This window comes from Peromyscus leucopus, chromosome 15, assembly GCF_004664715.2.
Source record: "Peromyscus leucopus breed LL Stock chromosome 15, UCI_PerLeu_2.1, whole genome shotgun sequence".
NCBI lineage: Eukaryota > Metazoa > Chordata > Mammalia > Rodentia > Cricetidae > Peromyscus > Peromyscus leucopus.
Window position 1 is genome coordinate 62323089 of NC_051076.1, and position 20796 is coordinate 62343884.

The window sequence follows — 20796 nt, forward strand, 5'->3', positions numbered from 1 at the left end:
TTTAGCTTGCTTGTGACATTTTTCTTCCTTTGCAGTTACCTTCTTGATTGCTGTGTTATTGGCCCTGTTTATGTATCATCTTAACGTCTAGATATTGAGCTTCAGAAAGGCTGTCCCGTCCTATGCTTCTCACCCTGTTTTGGTTGTTGGTTTTAATCTTATATGTGTGTGTGTGTGTGTGTGTGTGTGTGTGTGTGTGTGTGTGTGTGTATGTAGTACTTTGCACTCTTTTTCCATCTTATTTATTGGGGCAGAGATGATCAAGCAAACCTAGAACCTCCCAGTGTGGCTGGATTTGGTAACCAGCTAGCTCATGGAATTCCTCTTTTTTAACTCCCATGGCTGGAATTATAGGTGGGCCACCTTGTCTACCTTGTATCTGTGTGGGTTTTGGGGATCCGAACTCCAATCCTCATGCAAGTTCTTTAACTGCTGGGCAATCTCTTTAGCCCCGTCTTGGAGTATTTTGATGCCTAGTCTAGAGAAGAACTAAATAATATTTGTGAAATTAATGAACATCACATGAATAAAAAAGCCATACACAAATGAATGATTTTCAAATATCTTAACTTTTCCTTAATTTTTAATGTAATATTTAAGAACTGTGACCTTTAAATTTCATGTCTTTTTATTTTTTAGTTCTAATATTTTTACAGGCCAAATAAAATATATATCTAGGATTGTGATTCAAAACTAGTTAAATCTGAATTGAGATGATTCTAACCAAACATTACTTTGCCACACATATAAAATAAAGATGTGTGTGTGTGTGTGTGTGTGTGTGTGTGTGTATACTTAAAAATCACAGTTGTGAGAAGACGAAGTGGATACAGTGTCTCCCCCCACCCCCCGTCCCCACTAACCAAGAAGCTATTGTAGTCAATACCTGCTGGCTAAGGGAAAAATCAATTTTTTCCAATACATTGTCACCATGTATGTCAACAGTGCATGCCCCATGCCCAGGAGCAGTTGTCTATGTGGTTTCTCCTCCCCTCTCCCCTCCTCTCCTTCTTTATTCTTCATCCTCCTCTTCCTCTTCTTCCTCCTCTTCTTTTTCTGGACTTTTTGTTTTGAATTGTTTCATTTGGGCTTTTTTTTGTCTTATTAGTCTTTTGCTTGTTTGTTTTGATTTTCATTTTTTTTTTGAGAGTGAGATGTTCGAGAGAGCATAAAGTTGTGTGAATAGGGAGATGGGAAAGTTCTGGGAGGAGTTGAGAGAGATAGAAAACATAATCAAAATATATGGAAAATATTTAAATTAACATATCACAATTAACTATGATATCAATAAAAGTACAGACTTATATTTTGAACATTAGGCAATACACTAATGTTTACTAAGGTGAATTCTCTTAGTTTCAGGCAATGGAAACATTTCCTGGTTAGTTTCTGACTTCTGTGATCTTTGTGTTTAAACCTTGAGTTGACTTCTAAGAAATCTTTGGATGGAAATATTCAGAGTCAGTAGACAGGGATTAAGTCTGAACTGCCACCTCAGTGGGCACATGTTTGAAGTGTTATGAGTACAAGTCTGAAGTTTTCTATTCAGAGCATTGACATCATCTTTGGTGATGATCTAAATTCCCCATACCTTTCTTTGTATTTGTGGTACTTGTACCTAAACCAAGGCCTTGTGTATGTTGGTCAGTGAGCTATAGCCTTCTGAACATCCACATGCCTTTTGATTGATTATAAATATAATTTTCATATTTATTTCTCACCTCTCATTTATTGTCTTAATGCATTAGACTGAAATGCCATTTTTCCTTTCCTCTCATATTATGTGTGCTAGATATTTTTCTTCCCATAATTTCTTAGTAACATGTGGACAGTGGTATTACTGTTAGGCTTGGTGAAACTCCTTGAGTTTCTTACTGTTTGAGAATATCATACATGCATATAACTCCCCTCCAATTTCTTCCTCACCTCCCACAACATTTTTCACTCTAAACTTCATATGCTGATTTTGAAATCCACCAGCTCCACCCACTACTGCCTGTGTGCCCATGGATGTAGGCCCACCTACTAGAGCATAGCTAGTCTATCAGGGCCCATATCCCTGGAGAAAACTGACTTCCCCACCTTCCAGAATCCATCAATTGCCAGTACCTCCTCAAGGAGGGCTAAGATTTTGTGACTCCCTTCCCATCCATGTTGGGATTTGGACTGGCTTGATCTTGTGCAGGTCATGTGCATGCTGCTGCGATCATTGTCAGTTTTTATGTACAGTAGCCCTGCCATGTTTCCCAGCATCTGGAAAACAGTCTCGATGCTGTCTTCGATCACCCCTGGCTCTTACAGTCTTTCCTCCCCATCTTCTGTGGTGCTCCCTGAGCCTCAGGCGGGGATGTGTTTTAGATATCCCATTTAGAGCTGAGCATTCCATGGTCTCTTGTCCTCTGAACTTTGAGCAGTTGTAGATCTTTGTACTAACCAATGTCTGCTGTAGATAGAAGTTTTTCTGATGAGATTGTGACATGCAGAATTCTAAACTTATGGGCCAGTTTAATGCTGTGCCTATTTATCAGAGTAGTAGAATTGGGTTCTCCCCTGGGGTCTATGTCCTAATTATCCATGAGTATTGGTTATTAACCTACATTTATTAGACCCTAAAAACAATGGGTAGGGGGTATACACTCAGTGCTCATAATCCATAATAGTTAAATTTGCTGAAGTAACCTCAAAAACTGACTTAACAATACTTCTAGGGAAATGCACAGTTAGGTACCTGTGACATCTAGTCACATTTGAATCAGCCAGTAATTGGTCTTAAATATGTTTCCGTTGAGTTTTTGTTTAAAGATACCTTACTTAATTTACACTGCTGATCCGTTAACATCATGTCTATATCAACAACACTGCAACCTAGGTGGGAATGCAGGTGACTTAGGATTTTATCCACGTGATGCACAAGTGTTTCTGTGCTCGGCAGCACTCGATGCAGATAGTGGTCTAACAGTGCTCTCTAGAGATCCTCAGCACTGGATTGGGACCATTGCATGTAAGTGCCAACAATATACCAAAGACCATACATCGTGAATATTTTTGCAAATCGAAGTTTATAAATTTACTCTTTGAGTTCAATGTACTATATATGTGTGCATCTCTGCATCACAGTTACAACCTCCAAAAGTAGATATGCCAGCCAGAATGCAGAAATAGCTTCATTTACAGAGCTGACATTGTGAGTACTTGAACAAACTGAGCATTGGTGATATCATGGGCCAAAAGAAGATTTTTACACACTCTAGCTTTTTGGTGGGCAGGGACTCAGTGTCCAAAGTTATGGACACGGACAATCTTGCGTCTGCTGTATTGATTTGTAGTAGGTCAAGGACTGTCATGTTGAAAGAAGAATTGCAAGCAATTATATTGCTATCCTTCCCTTTAAATTTACTTTCTGGCACATCCCTCCCACCCCAGCCACACACTGGCCCAGGCTGAGTTTTGCAGTGTAGTAGGTTTCCCTAGCAAGCGGCTGCTATCCAATCTTGGACTCATGTAACAGAAAAAAACGGGTCAGTTGAATAGATTTTGTGCTGCGGCTTCTTCGAATGCTTATCTTGTTCTCTGACTGCTTTGTAATTGTTATTGCTTTGAAGACGCCCTTCTTTCTCATCTGTGCGCTCAGATTATACAGGAGACTTTTTCTTTTCTTTTTCTTTCTTTTTTTTTTTTTTGCTATTGAAGTATATTCTTATCAGGATGTTTTTCTTCCATTTCATAAATAATGGTATTATTAGACCCAGGACAAAGCTCTCCCAGCCTGAGCCAAAGGAAACAATGGAGTGAGTCTGGGCAGCAGGGGTGAGCTACACTCAGCAGCTATCTCGTTTTCCTGGCTGGCCTTTAATCAGGGTTTGTATTCTCTTCCAACTTCCTTAGCCATCTTTTGTGGGCACTGTTTGTGAGTTTCCTTCCTTTCTTCCTTTTCTCTCTGTGACAGTGGTGTGTTCCTATCACTTATCAAGGTGTCACACACAACAGGCTGACTGTCTTGAGGGTAGAGACACTGTCCATGTGCCAGAGTGTCTGTTGTTGGCTTTTCTTTCCTTTTGGACTAATGGGGACATTGCTTGCTCTTTTGGCTTTTGGTTCTTGGCTCTGCATTAGTGCCCAACTTTGTCAGAAAGTGTTTGTTTCTGTGTTTGTTTTTCCATATGGATTAGGCTCCTAGCCAGAGTTTAAGTGGCCTGTTCCCTTAATGGAATCCCTCCATGAGGTAAATCTGTCCTCCGCTGTGCCTTCTGACTGTTGGAGGTCTCTTACATACAGCAATCTGCAGAAGCAGATTCCTGTAAGATGTAAGAATTCCTCCAAGGGGCAGGCCCAGGAGGCTTTTGTAATCTGAGATGATAGAAGCAACATCCAGATCACAGTTTTCCTTACCATTTCAACAGAAGCCCAATTTTCCTTTACCCGTTTAGTTATGCGAGGTGGTTCCGCATGGAGGGTTGGAATGTGTCTGAGGTGAGAAAACTAGAACGAAATGAAAGGAAATTCCTTCTCAGTCTCCCTGGTGTCCAGTAAAGAAGCAGATTTACAGATCATGAAAATAGTGGGCTCAGGTAATAAAGTATTTTAAAGATTTACTTTATTTTTTTATTCATGTGTATGTGTATATATGCATCCATACATGTGAGCATCTGTGGAGGCCAGAGAAGTTCATCATATCCCCCGTACAGGTTGTTGTGAAACACTGACGTATTCCTCTGGAAAAGAAGTGAGCGCTGTTGACTGCCGAGCCAGCTCTCTAGTCCCAGAGTCTAGTTTTATTTGTCATCTGTGTCAGACAGTGGCCATAGGGACCCTTAGTGTATTCATTGTTCATTTCTTCCCCAATAGTACCTCTGTCTATGGTATGTTGTCGTTTTTGTTGGATATGAGGATCCTTCTAACCATGGCTGCTTCGAGAAAAGATAGTGAGTTATTTATAGCACAAGTAAAAGCCAATTAAATTAAATCTCAAAATATTCTTGGTACTAAGTTTCCATCATTGACAATTTCATACATGTATACAGTGCATTCTGGCTGTTCTCCTCAGACCTCTCTTGGTGCCTTCCAGTGCCTTCCACTTCTGCTTCTTCTCTACATATCTCTTTACCATATTCATGACTTTTGCTCTGTTTGTGTTTCACAGGATTCAACTAAAGGTAGTTTGTATGACCATGGGTTTAGAATTATCCAGAGCCTGGTAGGCTCAGCAGTGGGTACACAGCTGGATACGTTGTCTTCCTCTACTAGCAGAATGTATGAGATGTCAGTAGTTCAGCAGTAGATGGTAGTTGTGGATGGGGAAAGTGTGCATGAAGGCCTTTCCGCTTACTGCTGAATGATTGCTGAATAAGTCATTTCCATGGAAGGAATAACTTGGTGTCTGTTTGTATTGTACTTTAGATACGTCTTCTTCCTGACCCAGCCCACCCTTCCTGCTTCAGACAGGAGTTTTAATGAAGCCTAAATTACCCTTTTACTTTTTGCAAATGGGCCAGGTCACAACCCAGCAAAGCGTTAACTGCTATGAGTTTATGGATCTGTTATTTAGCATGTTGATTGATTATTTCTAGTATTTCTGTATGCTTCTTCAAACATCAATCATTTCTAGAAACAGAATGGATTTGACCCTGAGTGATGAGTCTTGCCTGATCAGTTGTTTACTTTGTAATCACTCATGCTTTTATCATCAAGATGTTTATCCACTTTGTTCCTTTATTTGGTGTGTAAGGTCTCTTTGGATCCCTACTGTGGTGTTATTATTTCCTAAGCTTATTTTTAGGTGGCCCAATCTACCTATTATAACAGGTACAAATGGCAGTCCACAGAGTCCACTGAAGGAAAGTACGTGAAACACACATTAGCAAGATGCTGCACTGTAAAAACCAACACATTAGCAGATGGGCACCTGCTAGAACTCAAGAATAAACACACTGGTGGAATGATCTATTACTAATCTACAAAAACGGAGATTATAGTGACTAATGACCCACTAAAATTACCACAGAAAAGACAACTCATGTGTAGCTCATTTTAAATAGACAAGGAGAAGGGGGAGATGGAAGGAGGCCCTTCATGGATCAGCATGGACCAATTTTATAGATGGAGAACTCCTTGGAGCTCCCTTTGTGTCATTGATATTCAAATTGTGAATGACGAATACATAAGTGATTGCTATATGGAGAAGAAATAACAAAAATAAGGATACATTGAAAAGGAAAATGCAAAGGATAACCAGAGTAAGATTAGAACTGAGTTGAAAGGATTTGAGAGCTTGATCATTATTGTAAATATGTCTCTTCATTTTTTCTTTACTCTTACTCTTGAGATGAATGTCTGGTTCACTATGTGTTTATGCCATTTATATATGTAAGTCATTATAAGGATGAGTACTTGTTCTGGTTCAAATATTAAATGCCCCTCGTTTTTCTTTATGTTTCTTGTCACTATGACAAAATGTCCGGCAAATGCAACTTAAGTGTGGAAGGGTTTACAGTTTGAGGACACCTCCCATTACAATGGAAGAGGCATGGCAAAGGGAGCGTAAGGCGGCTGGTCACATTATATCCGCAACCAGGAAGCAGAGAAAGAGGAACACTGGTTCTCAGCTCTCTCTCCCCTTTCCATTTACTGTGGGACTCCAGCCCATCGGATGGTGCTGCCAGTTCAATTTACTAAACCTAGAAACTTCCTCAGAGACAAGTCCAGAGGCTTAAGCAGTAGGTGATTCCAGGCTCTGTTACGTTGACAAGCAATAGTAAGCATCACATGGCCCAAATTGCTTGCTTGTAAGGCTTAGTTCCATTGCAGCAGCATTAGTGTGCTCTACTGGAACTCTTTATAGTCTGGAAGTGGGGCTTCTGGGGAGTAAATGGACTATGAGGGCTTGGACCTCATGGATAGTTTAATCACTTATGAATTCATAGCTTAAGGGGCTTGGGGGAGGGGCTTTACTATAGAAGAGAATCTCTCTTTGCTCCTGGTCACCATTGAGGGGCAGGGCCTCTTCTGCTATACCCTCCCACAATGTCCTACTTCACGGTAGGCCTCAAAGCGATGGAGCCAACCATGGGCAGCACAACAACCTTTTCTTCCTTTAAGCTGCCTTATCTCAAGCATTTTGTCACTGTTGGAAAGCTGTCCCACACACTTCTATCCACCTCATCAGTATCAGTTACTGTTCATATGCTGTGTAAAATCTCTTCTTTAGGAGCTAGAGATGTAGCTCAGTTGGGGCAGCACCAGACTAGCAAGCACAAAGCCCTGTGTTCAGTCCCCCGTGTCACATGTTTATGGGCATGATAATGCACACTTGCAATCCTAGCACTCAGGTGACAGAGCATGAGGATCAGAGGTATGAAGCTATGCTTTGATACATAGTAAATTTGAGGCTAACCTAGGCTACATAAGACACTGTCTCAAAAAAAAATCTCTCATGTAATTATTGGCACAATTCTAGCAGGAAAGGACATTGACTCACAAGGAATATATTAACAAGGAGAGGTACATGTGTCCTGTTAACCAACAGCCCTCTAATCACAGTGACTTAGGAAATCAGGAGATTCTTTTTTTCTTTACTAGGTGTGTGTGTGTGTGTGTGTGTGTGTGTGTGTGTGTGTGTGAGAGAGAGAGAGAGAGAGAGAGAGACAGACAGAGAGAGAGAGAGACAGACAGAGAGAGACAGAGAGAGAGACAGAGAGACACAGAGAGACACAGAGAGAGAGATGGTTCTGCTATTCTCCATGATGTGTGTGTATGTGTGTGTGTATGAGAGAGAGAGAGAGAGAGAGAGAGAGAGAGAGAGAGAGAGAGAGAGAGATGGTTCTGCTATTCTCCATGATGTATATCTACCCCAAATCTAGCCCAGGTCCAAATTTGACTTCTGGCCTGTAGTTGGAGGTTTTCCTGTGTGCCAGCCAGCCAGTGGTCAGGTCTCTCCCACTTGTGTCTCCCAAGTAAACACACAGAGGCTTATATTAATTATAACTGCTTGGCCATTAGCTCAGGCTTATTACTGACTAGCACTTACACTTAAATTTAAATTAAAAAACCCGTAATTCTTATATATGTTTAGCCATGTGGCTTGGTACCTTTTCTCAGTTCTGCTTTGTCATCTTGCTTCCTCTGTGTTTGTCTGGTGACTCCTGACTCAGCCTTCCTCTTCCCAGAGTTTTCCTTGTCTGCTTATGCCGCCTATACTTCCTGCCTGGCTACTGGCCAATCAGCATTTTATTTAACAACCAATCAGAGCAACACACATTCACAGCATACAGAATGACATTCCGCAGTACTGGCCTCCATAAATACATGTGTGTATATGTGTGCACATGCACTCAAAGACACATGCATCTACATACATTGGACATGAAGACACACATGTACATGCACACAATACACACAGCAGATATTATAGTATTCTCAAGTATTAATAATGATCCCCTTTGGTGGACATTTGAGTTCCTAAGTACCTGCTATAGGAAGTGCCTCTAAGCAGAACAGTTGAGAGACTAGAAGCCACCTACCTAACCCCTCACCAACCCCAAATGCTCCAGAAATCGCATACATGTAGTTACAAGCCATCCTTACTTCAGAAGACCAAATATGTATTTTCCTAATAAAAAGAGAACAAAGATTGTATCTTATTATACACCAAACCTCACAGCAGACTTGGTGAAAAGGATCTGACAGATTGAGGAGGTAAACACACTTGCCTAGTAGGCACCAGTGCCTGAGTTCAATCCCCAGGAGCTGTGTGAACAGCTGGTGTGGCAGTATGCAATTATAATGCATCCCTGACCAGGCAGAGACAGGTGAGTCCCTGGAACCACTCTGTCTGGCTACTCTAGCCTACTTGGCAAGTTCCAGGCCAATTAGAGACTTTGTCTCAAACAAAACCTGTTAAGGCACTGGAGGGTGACCATGGACTTCTGCTATGCACACACACGCACGCATGCACACGCGTGTATATATATGAGCAATGAAAGATCTAGACGTCTCCAGAGCTAAGATTCCATGCCCCTGTGGTGATTTGGCCATGGTGGTGTTTGGATCACTGTAATTACTTGTAATTTCTTTAAGCAATGTTACTTTGTGTAGCGAGTCACTTAGCTTGTCAGCACTTCATGACTGTGTTGTCCATGGGCCTGGTTTGCATTGCTCAAACCCTGGATGCTTATGACACAGACTGCCATTTTTCTATAAATGCTTCCCTCATTCTCCTGATCAGGAGTCAATACTCCTTTTGCTGAAAATCTGCTGTACTTTTCCTAGAATTCCTGTTAACTGTACCAAAGTCTGTATGTGTCCAAGTGGAGTGAGTGTCCTTTGCCCAAAACGCTTGGGACCAAAGGTATTTCGGACATTGACTTGCTTCAGATTTTTGGAATTCTTCCACAGACTTTACCAGTTAAGAGCCTCTCATCTGAAGCATTCTGGGTTCAGAAGGTGATAGGTTTTGATTAGGGAAGTTTACCTTATATTCAGAGAGATGGACCTCATTCAAATGAACATAGATGATAGATTTCCCCTCGCCCACACCGTGAAATGTGTTAGCTTGCAGGGCTGTCCTAATATGGTGCCTCAGACAAGGGACCTTAAACAACAGAAATGGATCCATGCCTTACAGTCCTACAGCCCTGAAGGCCAAGATCAAGACATTGGCCTGATTAACTCATTCCAAGTGCTTTTGGAATGTGTTCCACACCTCTTGTAGAGTTCCTGAAGGTTTGTTGGCAATCTCTGTTTTTCAGAGGCTGCGGAAACACCACCCTAGTGCACATACACTTCTTTTTTTTTTTTTTTTTTTTTTTTTTTTTTTTTTTTTTTTTTCGAGACATTTCTCTATGTAGTTGCTTCTGAACACTTGCAGCTGTCGAACTACAGAGATCGCTGCTCTGCTCGGTGCTGGATTAAAGCGTGCGACATGCCCGCACATACACTTCTTAACATGCCCTTTTCCCTGTGAGAGTGAGTGTGTGAGGAAATTACAAAATTTCCCCATTTTATAAGGCCTGCATTCATGCTTGATTAAGATTCATTCTAGAGATTTTATTTTAATACAATCAGTTCAGTAGTCTTTTGTCTCATAATAGGTCAACTCTGAGGTCTTACAGTTAAGACTTCAAGTCAGAATTGTTATTTTGGTTGTAATATTTCAGACCATGACACCAAATATGGACACACTGTGCCTCTTTGGGACAGGATGCTTCAGTGCTCTGAATGGACTTATAGTCTTCACTGAATCAATTGAAGAATGTGCCTCCAACCCAGTAGGCACCACACTCAAACAGTGAATCGGCAGTTTTCCCAGTCTTGCCTGCACATGGCATTTTTTCTGAGAATTAACTTAGGCTTCTGGCTCACTGTGCCAGAGAAGGAAATTCAGTGTACAGACTCTTGTTACTGTCCATCAGAATTTCAGTCGATGTCCTGAAGCCTTTTCATTTCCAAACTCACGAGCCCCCTTGTCCTGAGGCTACACAGATGGTTTGAATCTTTGCATAGACACCATCTCAGGGCCTTCAATCAAAACAGAGGCAGAATGAAATTTCAAGGCCATTGGTAGTTGAAAGCCATGGCGAACTCAATTAGTCGTCACATAAGGGCTGTTTTCATGTGTGAGGAGACAGCATGTGTTTTTCTGAAGAAGCCCCATTCTTTATTCAGCTACATACAACCCATCAATCTGAATATCACCAGAACCAAGGGAGGATGACCAAACATCATAGGACACAGTTTTACTAACTGTATTGGATTTCTTTTGAGTAGAATTTCAATATTAAAAAGAAATAAGATGCAGGAAAAGGTAGGGAATTACAAGTTGTTGTTTTTTAATATTTGAACATAAAAAACTCTTGTCTATAAACAGTATTTTTCAGAAGTAAACATTAATTCCAGAAATTAATTAATCAGTTCTTCAATGTTTCTTGAAGTATATATCTCAAGGAACGCTATTTGAAGTCATTGACCAGAGTTTGCTCTTTGGGGGAGATTAGTACAACAGTTAATACAAGTAGTAATTGTATCTCCAAGTGGGGGTGGGTTTGCTCTCGTGTGCATTTTGCAGACTCATTGGAAGGAGATGGTTGGGATTGCACTCTCCCCCAGAAAGAGGCAGGGAGAGAGGAGGAGGAGACTCTTACTTCAATTCATTATTATGTTAATACAGCAGGCTCTTTTCACTTTATCGAACACTTCAGCATAAAAAGCACAAGTTATTCTAAGGAAAGACAATAGTCAAAAGAAAAAGAGAAGATGCAGATGGACAAATTAAAACGGGACCGTCAAGTGTGCAGGTGGTACCTAGGATGTACAAAATGCTACATGGGCAGGGTTTTTTCTTCTTGTATCCTCACATTGGCACAATTGTCAAGCTTTGAAGCATGGAGTTAACTTACTGGCTGGCCAAGGAGCTTCAGGGAACCTCCTGCCTAAACCCCGTCCCACCCACAGTGCTAGGGTTATAGACAGCTTTTATATGGCTGTTGTGGATGTCCACTGCAGGGCAAGCACTTTACTCTCGAAGCATATAGAAACCTACTGGTTGCCATTCTTTGCATGGAACCAGTGACTGATACTGAATATGGGTGAAGGTAGTAGCTTGTAATACGGTCTTGTGCCTAGAAGAACACCTTTGTTCTGAACTGCAATTGTTCATTCATTGTAGTGGTGTGCTTATGCCCTGCACTTCCAAATCATGTAGTTCTAATCCTCCAGCAATCTCACAGCCTATTAGGGAAGAGAAATAGATAAGCAGAGAGTGGTGATATCATAGATGGTCCAGTGGAAGGCTGGGTAAATGAATTAATAAATGGATGTATAGATGCCATTTGCATCTTAGTTTGTGAGAATGGAAGGGCAGTCTTGAGAATGAATATATGGATGGCATAAGGATTTGTGTGTGTGTGTGTGTGTGTGTGTGTGTGTGTGTGTGTGTGTGTCTGTATGTGCATACGCACACATGCACATGGAGGCTAGAGGACAGTCTCATCTGTCATTTCTCAGGCACGATCCACCTTGTCCTTTTATTTTTGAAATGGTCTGTCACTGGCTTGCAGCTTGCAGAGTTGGCCTTGCTGGCTGGTGAGTGAGCTCCAGGTATCCACCCATCTCTGTGTCTCTAGGGCTGGGATTTGTAAATGTGTGTGCCCATACCCAGTTTTGTTCAGGTCCTTGTGTACCAAATGAGCTCTCTCTCCAGCTTCAAGGAGAATTGTATTTGGTTGCTATTAAAAGGCAGTCTACTACATTGTAGATTCCTGTTTTTGTTATTTTTATTTATCTGTGTATTCCAACACAGAAAATTCCTTGGGAGGAAACATCTCTTGATTTGGGAAGAATGGAGGCTGCAACTTTACCAGCAAACACAATGCCATTAAGTTCTTGTTTACTCCTGAAATCAGTGTCTTGAAATCAACTTGTTGAGTTGCCTCGTGTCTGGTGCACAATGATTGTGAGAGTCCACAGATTTGTAACACACTCTCAACTTACTCCTTTTTCCATATCACAAATGTACACAGAGTCTCCAAACATGGAATGAAAGAGTGATTTATGGTACTTTAAAGAATTTAGCAAAGTAAGAAATGGAAAAAATAGCTGTAGAGTTTCTTTGGTCTGTGTTGTGCTTTATAAAATTTTGTTTAAAATCCATTCTCTCCTTACATAACTGGAGAGGTGTATAATGACATGAAGAACTGTGGAAAGGCTAATTAATTTAGCCCTGACTCAGGGAAAGCCGCCACTGGTCTCCCCATCTGCCCAAGCGACAGGTGCGCCTGCCTCTTGGCATTGTCCTGCCCTCTGCAGCGGGTGACTCCCCAGGATGTCTGTGTGTGGAGATAATGGTCCTTGGACTCCTCGGGAGAGCAAACCTGTTCTCTCTCCACACATACCAGATCGCCACCGGGCTCCTATTCTTGGGGCTTCTCTGCTAGAAACGCGGCTGGCTGATGATGAATTGAACCTTTCCCCCAAGATTTTAGAGCATAACACCCTGCCTCCAGGCACAGATGAAAACAGTCATTTATCTAATTTCCCTTCAGGCATTTGGCAGCATCTTCGTGGGGAAATTAGGAAGGAGTGTTGATTGAAACAAAGCCCATGACTGAGCATGTGTGCATGTGGGGAACCAGATTTGCATTTTGCTTCTACACTACAGCATACATTGGCACTTGGAATTTGATGATAGTGGTTGTGGTAGTGATGGTGGTGGGGTGATTTTGTGTGTGTGTGTGTGTGTGTGTGTGTGTGTGTGTGTGTGTGTGTGTGTGTCACAGATCAACCTCAGGTGTTGTTCCTCAGGTACGATCCACTTTGGTTTTTGAGAAAGGCTCTCTCACTGACTTGGATTTCTTCAAGTAGACTAGGCTAGCTGAACAGTAAGGTCCAGGTATTCACCTGACTCCATGTCCCCAGCACAAGTTCGCAAATGTATACCACCATATCTAGCTCTCTATGTGGGTTATTGGATAAAGGTTAGGTCCTCATGCTTACTTAGCAAGCACTTTACCAACTAAGCCATTTCCCCAGGCTTAGTGTCTTCTTGGTAAAAATCCATTAAGTCTTTTTGTTTGGCTCATGTTTAATTGGTCTCCAATGCATTGCATCCTTGGAGATGCCCCCTATTTCCCACATTATTTGAGAGGTAGTGTTCTCGTGAGTGGTGGGTATGAAAATACTGGTGCTAATGAGTTTGATTTCACCTAAATATATATTCATTGGTATTTTATGTTTTAGAAAAAATGGCATTTAAATGGCTGAGAAGAAGAGTCTGGGGATATTTTTCCAGCCTCTGTGAGCATATTATATGTTGCCTTGCATACACAAGGACCTTTAGTTTCTAGAAGCTATCAGAAAAACCCAAGTGTGGTATTGTGTGCTTGTAGTCACAAGTCCTAGTGGGCCAATTCAGTGGTGGTCAGCCAGCCTAACCTACTCAGTAAGTCTTTGGAGTCAGTGAGAGACCACCTCAAAGAATAAGGTACTACTATTGTACCATTAGGATAGCTTGCTGGATGAGTCATTGCTGAATTTTGTAGGCTTTACTTCTGCAAAAGACTAATGATTACTTCCCCTCCCACCCCGGGCAGCTTGCATCACTTCTTAAGATACTATGAGAGCTAGTATTCAAAGAGGAGGCTTCCAAGTCAGTTCCAGCTCAATTCCTCAAATTCCTCAGTCTGAAGAAAGTGTTGTCTTCAGCAATGGAATTCTTACCTTTGCGTTAGGAGAGGCAATCTAGGGCTATAGGAATAGCCTGTGTTGTTTAGGGGAGTATCTCAGATCCTTCTCGTGTGTGCGGCACAGGGGGAGTTGGTGGGGAGAAAAGGATGGAAATACTGTAAATAGAGTGCTCATGGATGAAATTCTGAAACAATTTTTAATTAAAAAGAAAAATAGAAGAATAAGGTATATGGTATCTTGAGGCGTGGCATCTAAGGTTGACCTCTGGTTTCCAAATGTTCAAGAACACACACATATTCACACACACTCAAATACAGAAGAACACAAAGCACAGATGCATATATAAGGCTTAAATCTGATTTTAAATAAATGTATATTGCTGATTTATGAACTTGGTAAAAAAAATAATGGTCATACTTAAGCTTTTGATTAGTGGGAGACAAGGCGCTTGTCCTGTCTGCTCAAGCATCCCATGTTGACTCATGGGCATTTCTGCGAGTTAGCAGTATTCAGGCAGCCTCAGGGCTCTTTGCTTTTTCTGAGCATATATGAGGCTAACTCCTTATGTAGCAATGCTGTGACCATGCGTGCCCCGTTTTGTTCTTATTCTCTCACAGAAGTGGCTTGCCAGAGGCTGCCCCCTGTGACATCATAGCATCACAGAACCAAAGATGGGAGTCCAGGACTCTTGTTTTTATTAGCCGAGTATGAATACTGTTTGCTAAAAGATTAAAAAAAATGGTGCCACTCATTTTATTTTATTTTATTTTATTTAAATCTCTAATTATTGGTGCTAGAGAGGTGGTTTAGTGGTTAAAAACTTGTACTGTTCTTGCAGAGAGCCTGAATTCAGTTCCCAGCACTTCTGCTGGGTTACTCACAATAACCTGTTACTCCAGCTCTAGGGGATCTCACACCCTCTGGTTTATGTCAGCATCCACATGCACCTGTACACACCCACAAATGGACATACAGATAAAAATAAACCTTAAAAAAAATCTCTGCTTATATCTAATAGTGATATGCATATATTAACCTATAATAGAATTATAATTTTTCTTTATTGATTTTTGAGACAGAGTCTCAGTATCCCCAACTGGCCATGTATCCCAAAGATGACCTTTAACTATTGACCCTTCTGTCTTTACCTCCGAAATGTTGATATTGCAGATGTACCCCACTCTGTTTGTTGTATGTGGCTCTGTGGATGGAACCCAGGGCCTTGTCCAAGTGGGGTGTGCACTCTGTTGTCTGAGCCATACCCCGTACCCCTTACCATTCACTGTGCAACATAGCTTTCCATTTGCACATGCTGATGTACTCTGGCATGCTCTTTCTGGTTGCATGTCCCATACATGCTGAATTTAGACTGGTCTTGTTTGTTTGTGTTTCCTAATACTATAACTAATACCAGGCCTACAGTATACTATTAGTGTCTGCTGAGTGAGCGAGAATTTTAACTTGTCATTAGATTATGTAGTTTCTGTTGCAAGACCATGCTAGGTAAATGAAAGATGCACCTTGTCTTAGTTTCATTTCTGTTGCTGTGCAAAAATACCTGACAACAACCCGTTTAGGGAGAAGGCTGTCTATTAGGCTTACGAGTCCAGATTTTCGTCCATCCTTGCAGAGAAGTCACAAGGGCAGGATCTCAAGGGAGCGAGTCCCATCACATATGCAGTCAGAAGCAGAGGAAAACATGCCTGCATAGCCACTTGCTGCTACTCAGCCCAAGTTTCCCACTCTTGCACAGTTCAGGAGCCTTTGCCTAGGGAATGGTTTCACTCACAGTAGGCTGGGTCTTCCTATATCCTTAACTTAAGATAGTCCCCCACATACATGACTGCAGACCAAACCCACTTATAGACAGTCCCTTATTGAGACTCTCCCTAGGTGTGTGCCAAGTTGATAACGCTAACCATCAGGGGTATATATGTTAGGTTCCACACACATTATGAAGTTTTAAATACCCTGGGATATAGAAACTGAAACTGAAACCCCAAACTAACATGAAAATGTATGTGCAGGAGAGAATATTGCTGGACATTTTTAACACCACAGTATCTTTGCCACAGTAAAAGAAATTGGCTTTGGATCTGCAAGGTCCTTGATATTTTTAAATTTTATTCTTTAAAACATATACAAGCACACATGGCTATTACCTTTTCTATTTTTCTGGAAAAGTGAAATAGAGTTCGTACATGTTATCTGAGGTTTCCATCAAAGCACAGAGTCTGTAACACATTGGGACATAGTAACATTGTAATACCAAGTCTGTAGTGGCTTGCTTGAAGTAAGATGTTATGGCCCATTTGGCTACATCCCCTGTTCTGTGCATCCACAGTCTGGAGCTGTTCGAAAGGACTTAACAGTAAGTAGAAGCCGTAGCTCACACCTTTTTTAGTGTTTTTTCTGCTTTGCCTCCAGGGTACCATCTGCCCAGGGAATAGCAGAAGGTAAGAGAGATTCCATTCTTCCTGCTTGGAATGTGTAGGAGTCATGGATCCCTTTTAGAGAAGCTAATGAGCATTGAATTGTTTCTAGAAAATTCTGTGATCAGTTTTGGTGCAACAGAAGGCCCTGTAAAAACCCAGTCCATGTTCTTCACTCATCACACACTGAACACAGCCCCCATAGTTGGATGGCTTCTCTTTGGGAAGTGTTTTATAAACACTGAAGCCGTGTAGGTGTTATCAGAATTTTGCAAATGTCAGTGATTTTGTTGGGGGACATTCTTGCCTGAGCTCTCTTGCAGATCGGCCAGTGGTACTCTGAAGATCCACAGTTCACATTAAAAGAGAGTTCATCCTCTTTATCTTGGGTTGGGACCAGAGGAAGATGTTGGGTGCCCTTATCTTATCACTGTCCTCTTTATTCTCTTGACACAGGGTCCCTCCCTGAACTTAGAGCTAGGCTGGTGGCCAGCTGGCCCCACCGATCCTCTCATCTCTGTCCCCCAAAGCACTGTGACAACAGGCATGTGTGTGGCCATGCCTGACTTCTTACATGGGTGTTAGAGATTGGAATCCGGGTGCCCATGCTTTGCAGTGCAAGCACTGAACCAGCTCCCCAGGGGTTGTGTTGAAGGAGTTTAACAACCTGAAACTCAATCTTCATTTGGATACAAAATGGGATAAGGAGAGAGGATCTATTTCTTCCTGGGAGTTAGACATTCTGTTCCGTTGAATTGAAAGTGGATTGAGTGCTGCGTCTGATTTGCCGTGGTTTTGATACTGCGCTTTGTCCCTGTTCTGGAGCTAAGGATCTGTGGCTTTTGATCACATATCCCCAGGCATGGGTATTGTAATCATAAACACAGTACCCGCTTCATAATGAGCTCCCAACTTTGCAGCTGAACAAAATGGGGATGTGTCGTCGTGAAACTGCAGTTGTCTGTTGTCAGCAGGAGCGCTAAACCCTTCAGATGGGAGCGCGACTGTACATTTGCTGTGGAGGCTTGAAAGGCAAGCGTTCTTTGTTTGCTTATTTATTTATTTCTTTACACAAAACTGTAAGAACCTTCAATTAGCATGAAAAAGAAGCTGGTTTCCAACTTCACAGCCGTTTTTGGAACTACAGGTTGGAAGGCATGGCGTGCCAGAATGTCCAGGGCACACTAGACTCTTGGTGAAAGCGACTGAGCTGGTTGTGACATCTTGATTGACTGTATTACCCGATCCCACAAGTGTTCACGTGTAGAAAAGTGGAGGCTGTGCCACAGACGCCGACACCTCTTCCACAGCTTCATCGCTTCCTTTGTAGTAGGAGTGACAATTTTTATTTTCGTGGATAGATTGGGATTTAGTGTTCCTGTGGCACTCATCTTTTGGTACTTCTCCTTCTAATCTTTCATTAAATTCTAAATTAATGTATTCATTAATTAAAATACCACCTTCCATGGCTGAATCTGAATTCTAACATTGCCTGCCTGGAATAACTTTCCTTTTTTTCCTGGATTTGATGTTTGCCTATGTATTGTGTCTTAATCTAATTCTGAGCAACGTTTGCTTTAACATAAAAGTGCTTCTCGGTACCGGCAAACATATAGGTTATTTTGATGCAGCACTCCTTCTCTTACGTTCTTATTTATTTACATGTGGTACATGTATTTACATGTGCCAGGCCAGGAGAGGATGTCCCTTCCCTGTTCTATCATTCTCTGCCTTAATCCCTTGAAATAGGGACTGTCACTCAACCTGGATCTCGGATGGCAGCCAGCAAGCCCCATGGAACTTCCTGTCTCTGCCTCCTGTGGAGCTGGAATTACAGACATATGTATATCAAAGCTAGAGATTTGAACTCAGGGCCTTGTGCTTGTCCAGCAAGTGCCTTACCTCCTGAGCCATTTCTCCAGCCCGGCAACATTGGCTCTTTCTGTGGGGACTTCGTTCTGAATTAGATTCCTAGTAGCTGTTGTTCAGAGGCTTCTTTTTTCCCCCAGTAACATTTTTATTCTTGGAGTGTTTCACATGTGTATTCAATGGAGTTGATCGTATTCAGTCCCCAGTTCCTCCCCTGGCTATCCCAGGTCCACCCCTCTGCACCAGCTCCTGGCTCCCTGGTTTGAGTCCTTTTTCAAATGGGTGCAGCTCTCAGCCTTCACCAGAGAAGTTGGTACAGTATGTGGTGGTCTGTGCAGAAATTCAAATTGGTCAAAGCACAGAGAATAAGAATCAGTGTGTGTGTGTGGGAGGGGGGGAAGCAGGGTGGTGATGGCGGCGGCGGCGGCGGCGCACGCCTTTAATCCCAGCACTCAGGAGGCAGAGCCAGGCAGATTTCTGTGAGTTCAAGGCCAGCTTGGGCTACAGAGTGAGTTCCAGGAAAGACGTAAAGCTGCACAGAGAAAGAAACCCTGTCTCGAAAAATCAGTGGGATACCGAGCCACAGTGGGACATTGCATCTGTCTGTCACACACACACACACAACACACACACACACACACACACACACACACACACGCTTGCGCATACACACACACACACACACACACACACACACACACACACACACACACACACACACACATTTGAGGCTCAGGGATCATTGTAGAAGAGGGGGAACATTGTAATAGTCAGAGGCCAGGGTCGAGGGAGGAACAGGGCAAAACAAGGTTTCCTTGGACATGACCAGACTGTTGGACTCCTAAACTCACAGCAGCTGTGGTTGTCTGTAGGAGAACTGCACACGACTGATAAAAGCCAGCTAACATCCTAGCATGCTGGAGGGAGGGCATTCTATACAGCTATTGACAGTTGATGGCTTCTGGGACACATAGCACTACACCCAACTTTTCATGTAAGTCCTGGGGTTCTAATTCAGGTCCTCATGCTTGCAAGGCATGTGCTTTATTGACTGGGTCCCTCCTTAGCCTGGAAAGTTGGCTTCAGTTCCTTTGTTTCGGGTGGCCAGGTGTGTCACAGCCGTTGGAGGCAAGAAATCCTGTCACCAACCTGGGGATGGAGCCACCCCCTCTACATCCACTCACTAGCAGGGGAAGGATTTCAAGGGAAATTATCGCCAAAACTGAGGCTTAGAGCTGGCTAGGAGCTGCTCCTTACCTTGATGGTACCTGTTCACTGTTTAAAAAACTGAAAAGCTGTTCAAAATGCATGTGTCATCACAAGCATTCTTCCCATTTCAGTGGGTATTCTATGTATTGGAAGTGTAATTAGTTATGACGGATATGAAATGAATCGCATTATGAAGTACGACTACTAAACCCAATTTAGCAGGTCTTTATTGTGTGCACACATCTACATGGAGGTCAGAAGCTGACTTTCAGGATTGGGTTCTCTCTTTCCACCATCTCGGATGGATCTCAGGTCTTTGAGTTTTCCCAGCAAACCCCTTCACCTTCTCAGCAATCTTACTGATTCATGATCTGATTTCTAAATCTATAGTTGAAAAAATTTCCTAGGCCTTGAAAAAATGCAGTTTTAAATTTGGACTTTGATCTAAGGTAACCCAACACTTGATCCCATCATGTCCCAGGTCAGAACTCAGTTGTTCCCTCAGCCTCTGGGACCCTCAGTTTCCTTCTCTATGGAATGAGGAACTGACAAGTTCATAGAATGGGAAAAATGTCCAGTGTAGTTCATAATACACAGCAAGCTTGCTAATGATTTTCTATTTCCTCAGGAATGGTGTAGAGTTAGGGTTTGTTTGCCTTTTAAAATCCAGCTTGATTATAGAGGGAAAAGAGCAAACGATTAAAAATATATAAGCAAAATCAGTACTAATGAAATACGCCCAGAAATGTAAGTGACAAAGGATATATGCAAATGAGGCTAGTGGAACACTGCTTAACCTAGCATTCAATATTTATTCCTCCATTATGAACTCCAAAACAAAAGAGTCTGTGTTGTGATGCCGGATAGAGACGAGGCCCTATAAAGACCAGTCACTTTAAATATTTAATATTAAATATGGTTGAGAGAAGGAGGTAAGTAGAGAGGGCAGCTCTGGAGATTTCCAAAGAGTGTTCCCAGCCACATGGTGGTGTCCCAGCCCTGGGAATAGTCACCTAATCACATGTTTCTGTCTCTCCAGGGAGAAGTTGGCTGTGGCCAGGCTGCAGAGAGAAGTTGCCCAAAGGACAAACCAAGGGGCCATGGTGAGTCT

At 42.2% G+C, this 20796-nt stretch overlaps 1 protein-coding gene across 1 annotated transcript in view; it reads left to right on the top strand.

Annotated features, from left to right (window-relative positions):
* Nckap5 (NCK associated protein 5) overlaps positions 1–20796 on the top strand; it is an 841775-nt gene that overhangs the window by 280987 nt on the left and 539992 nt on the right. The window contains 1 exon segment of the mRNA XM_028874923.2: positions 20725–20788. Coding sequence (XP_028730756.1) covers positions 20725–20788 — 64 coding nt within the window.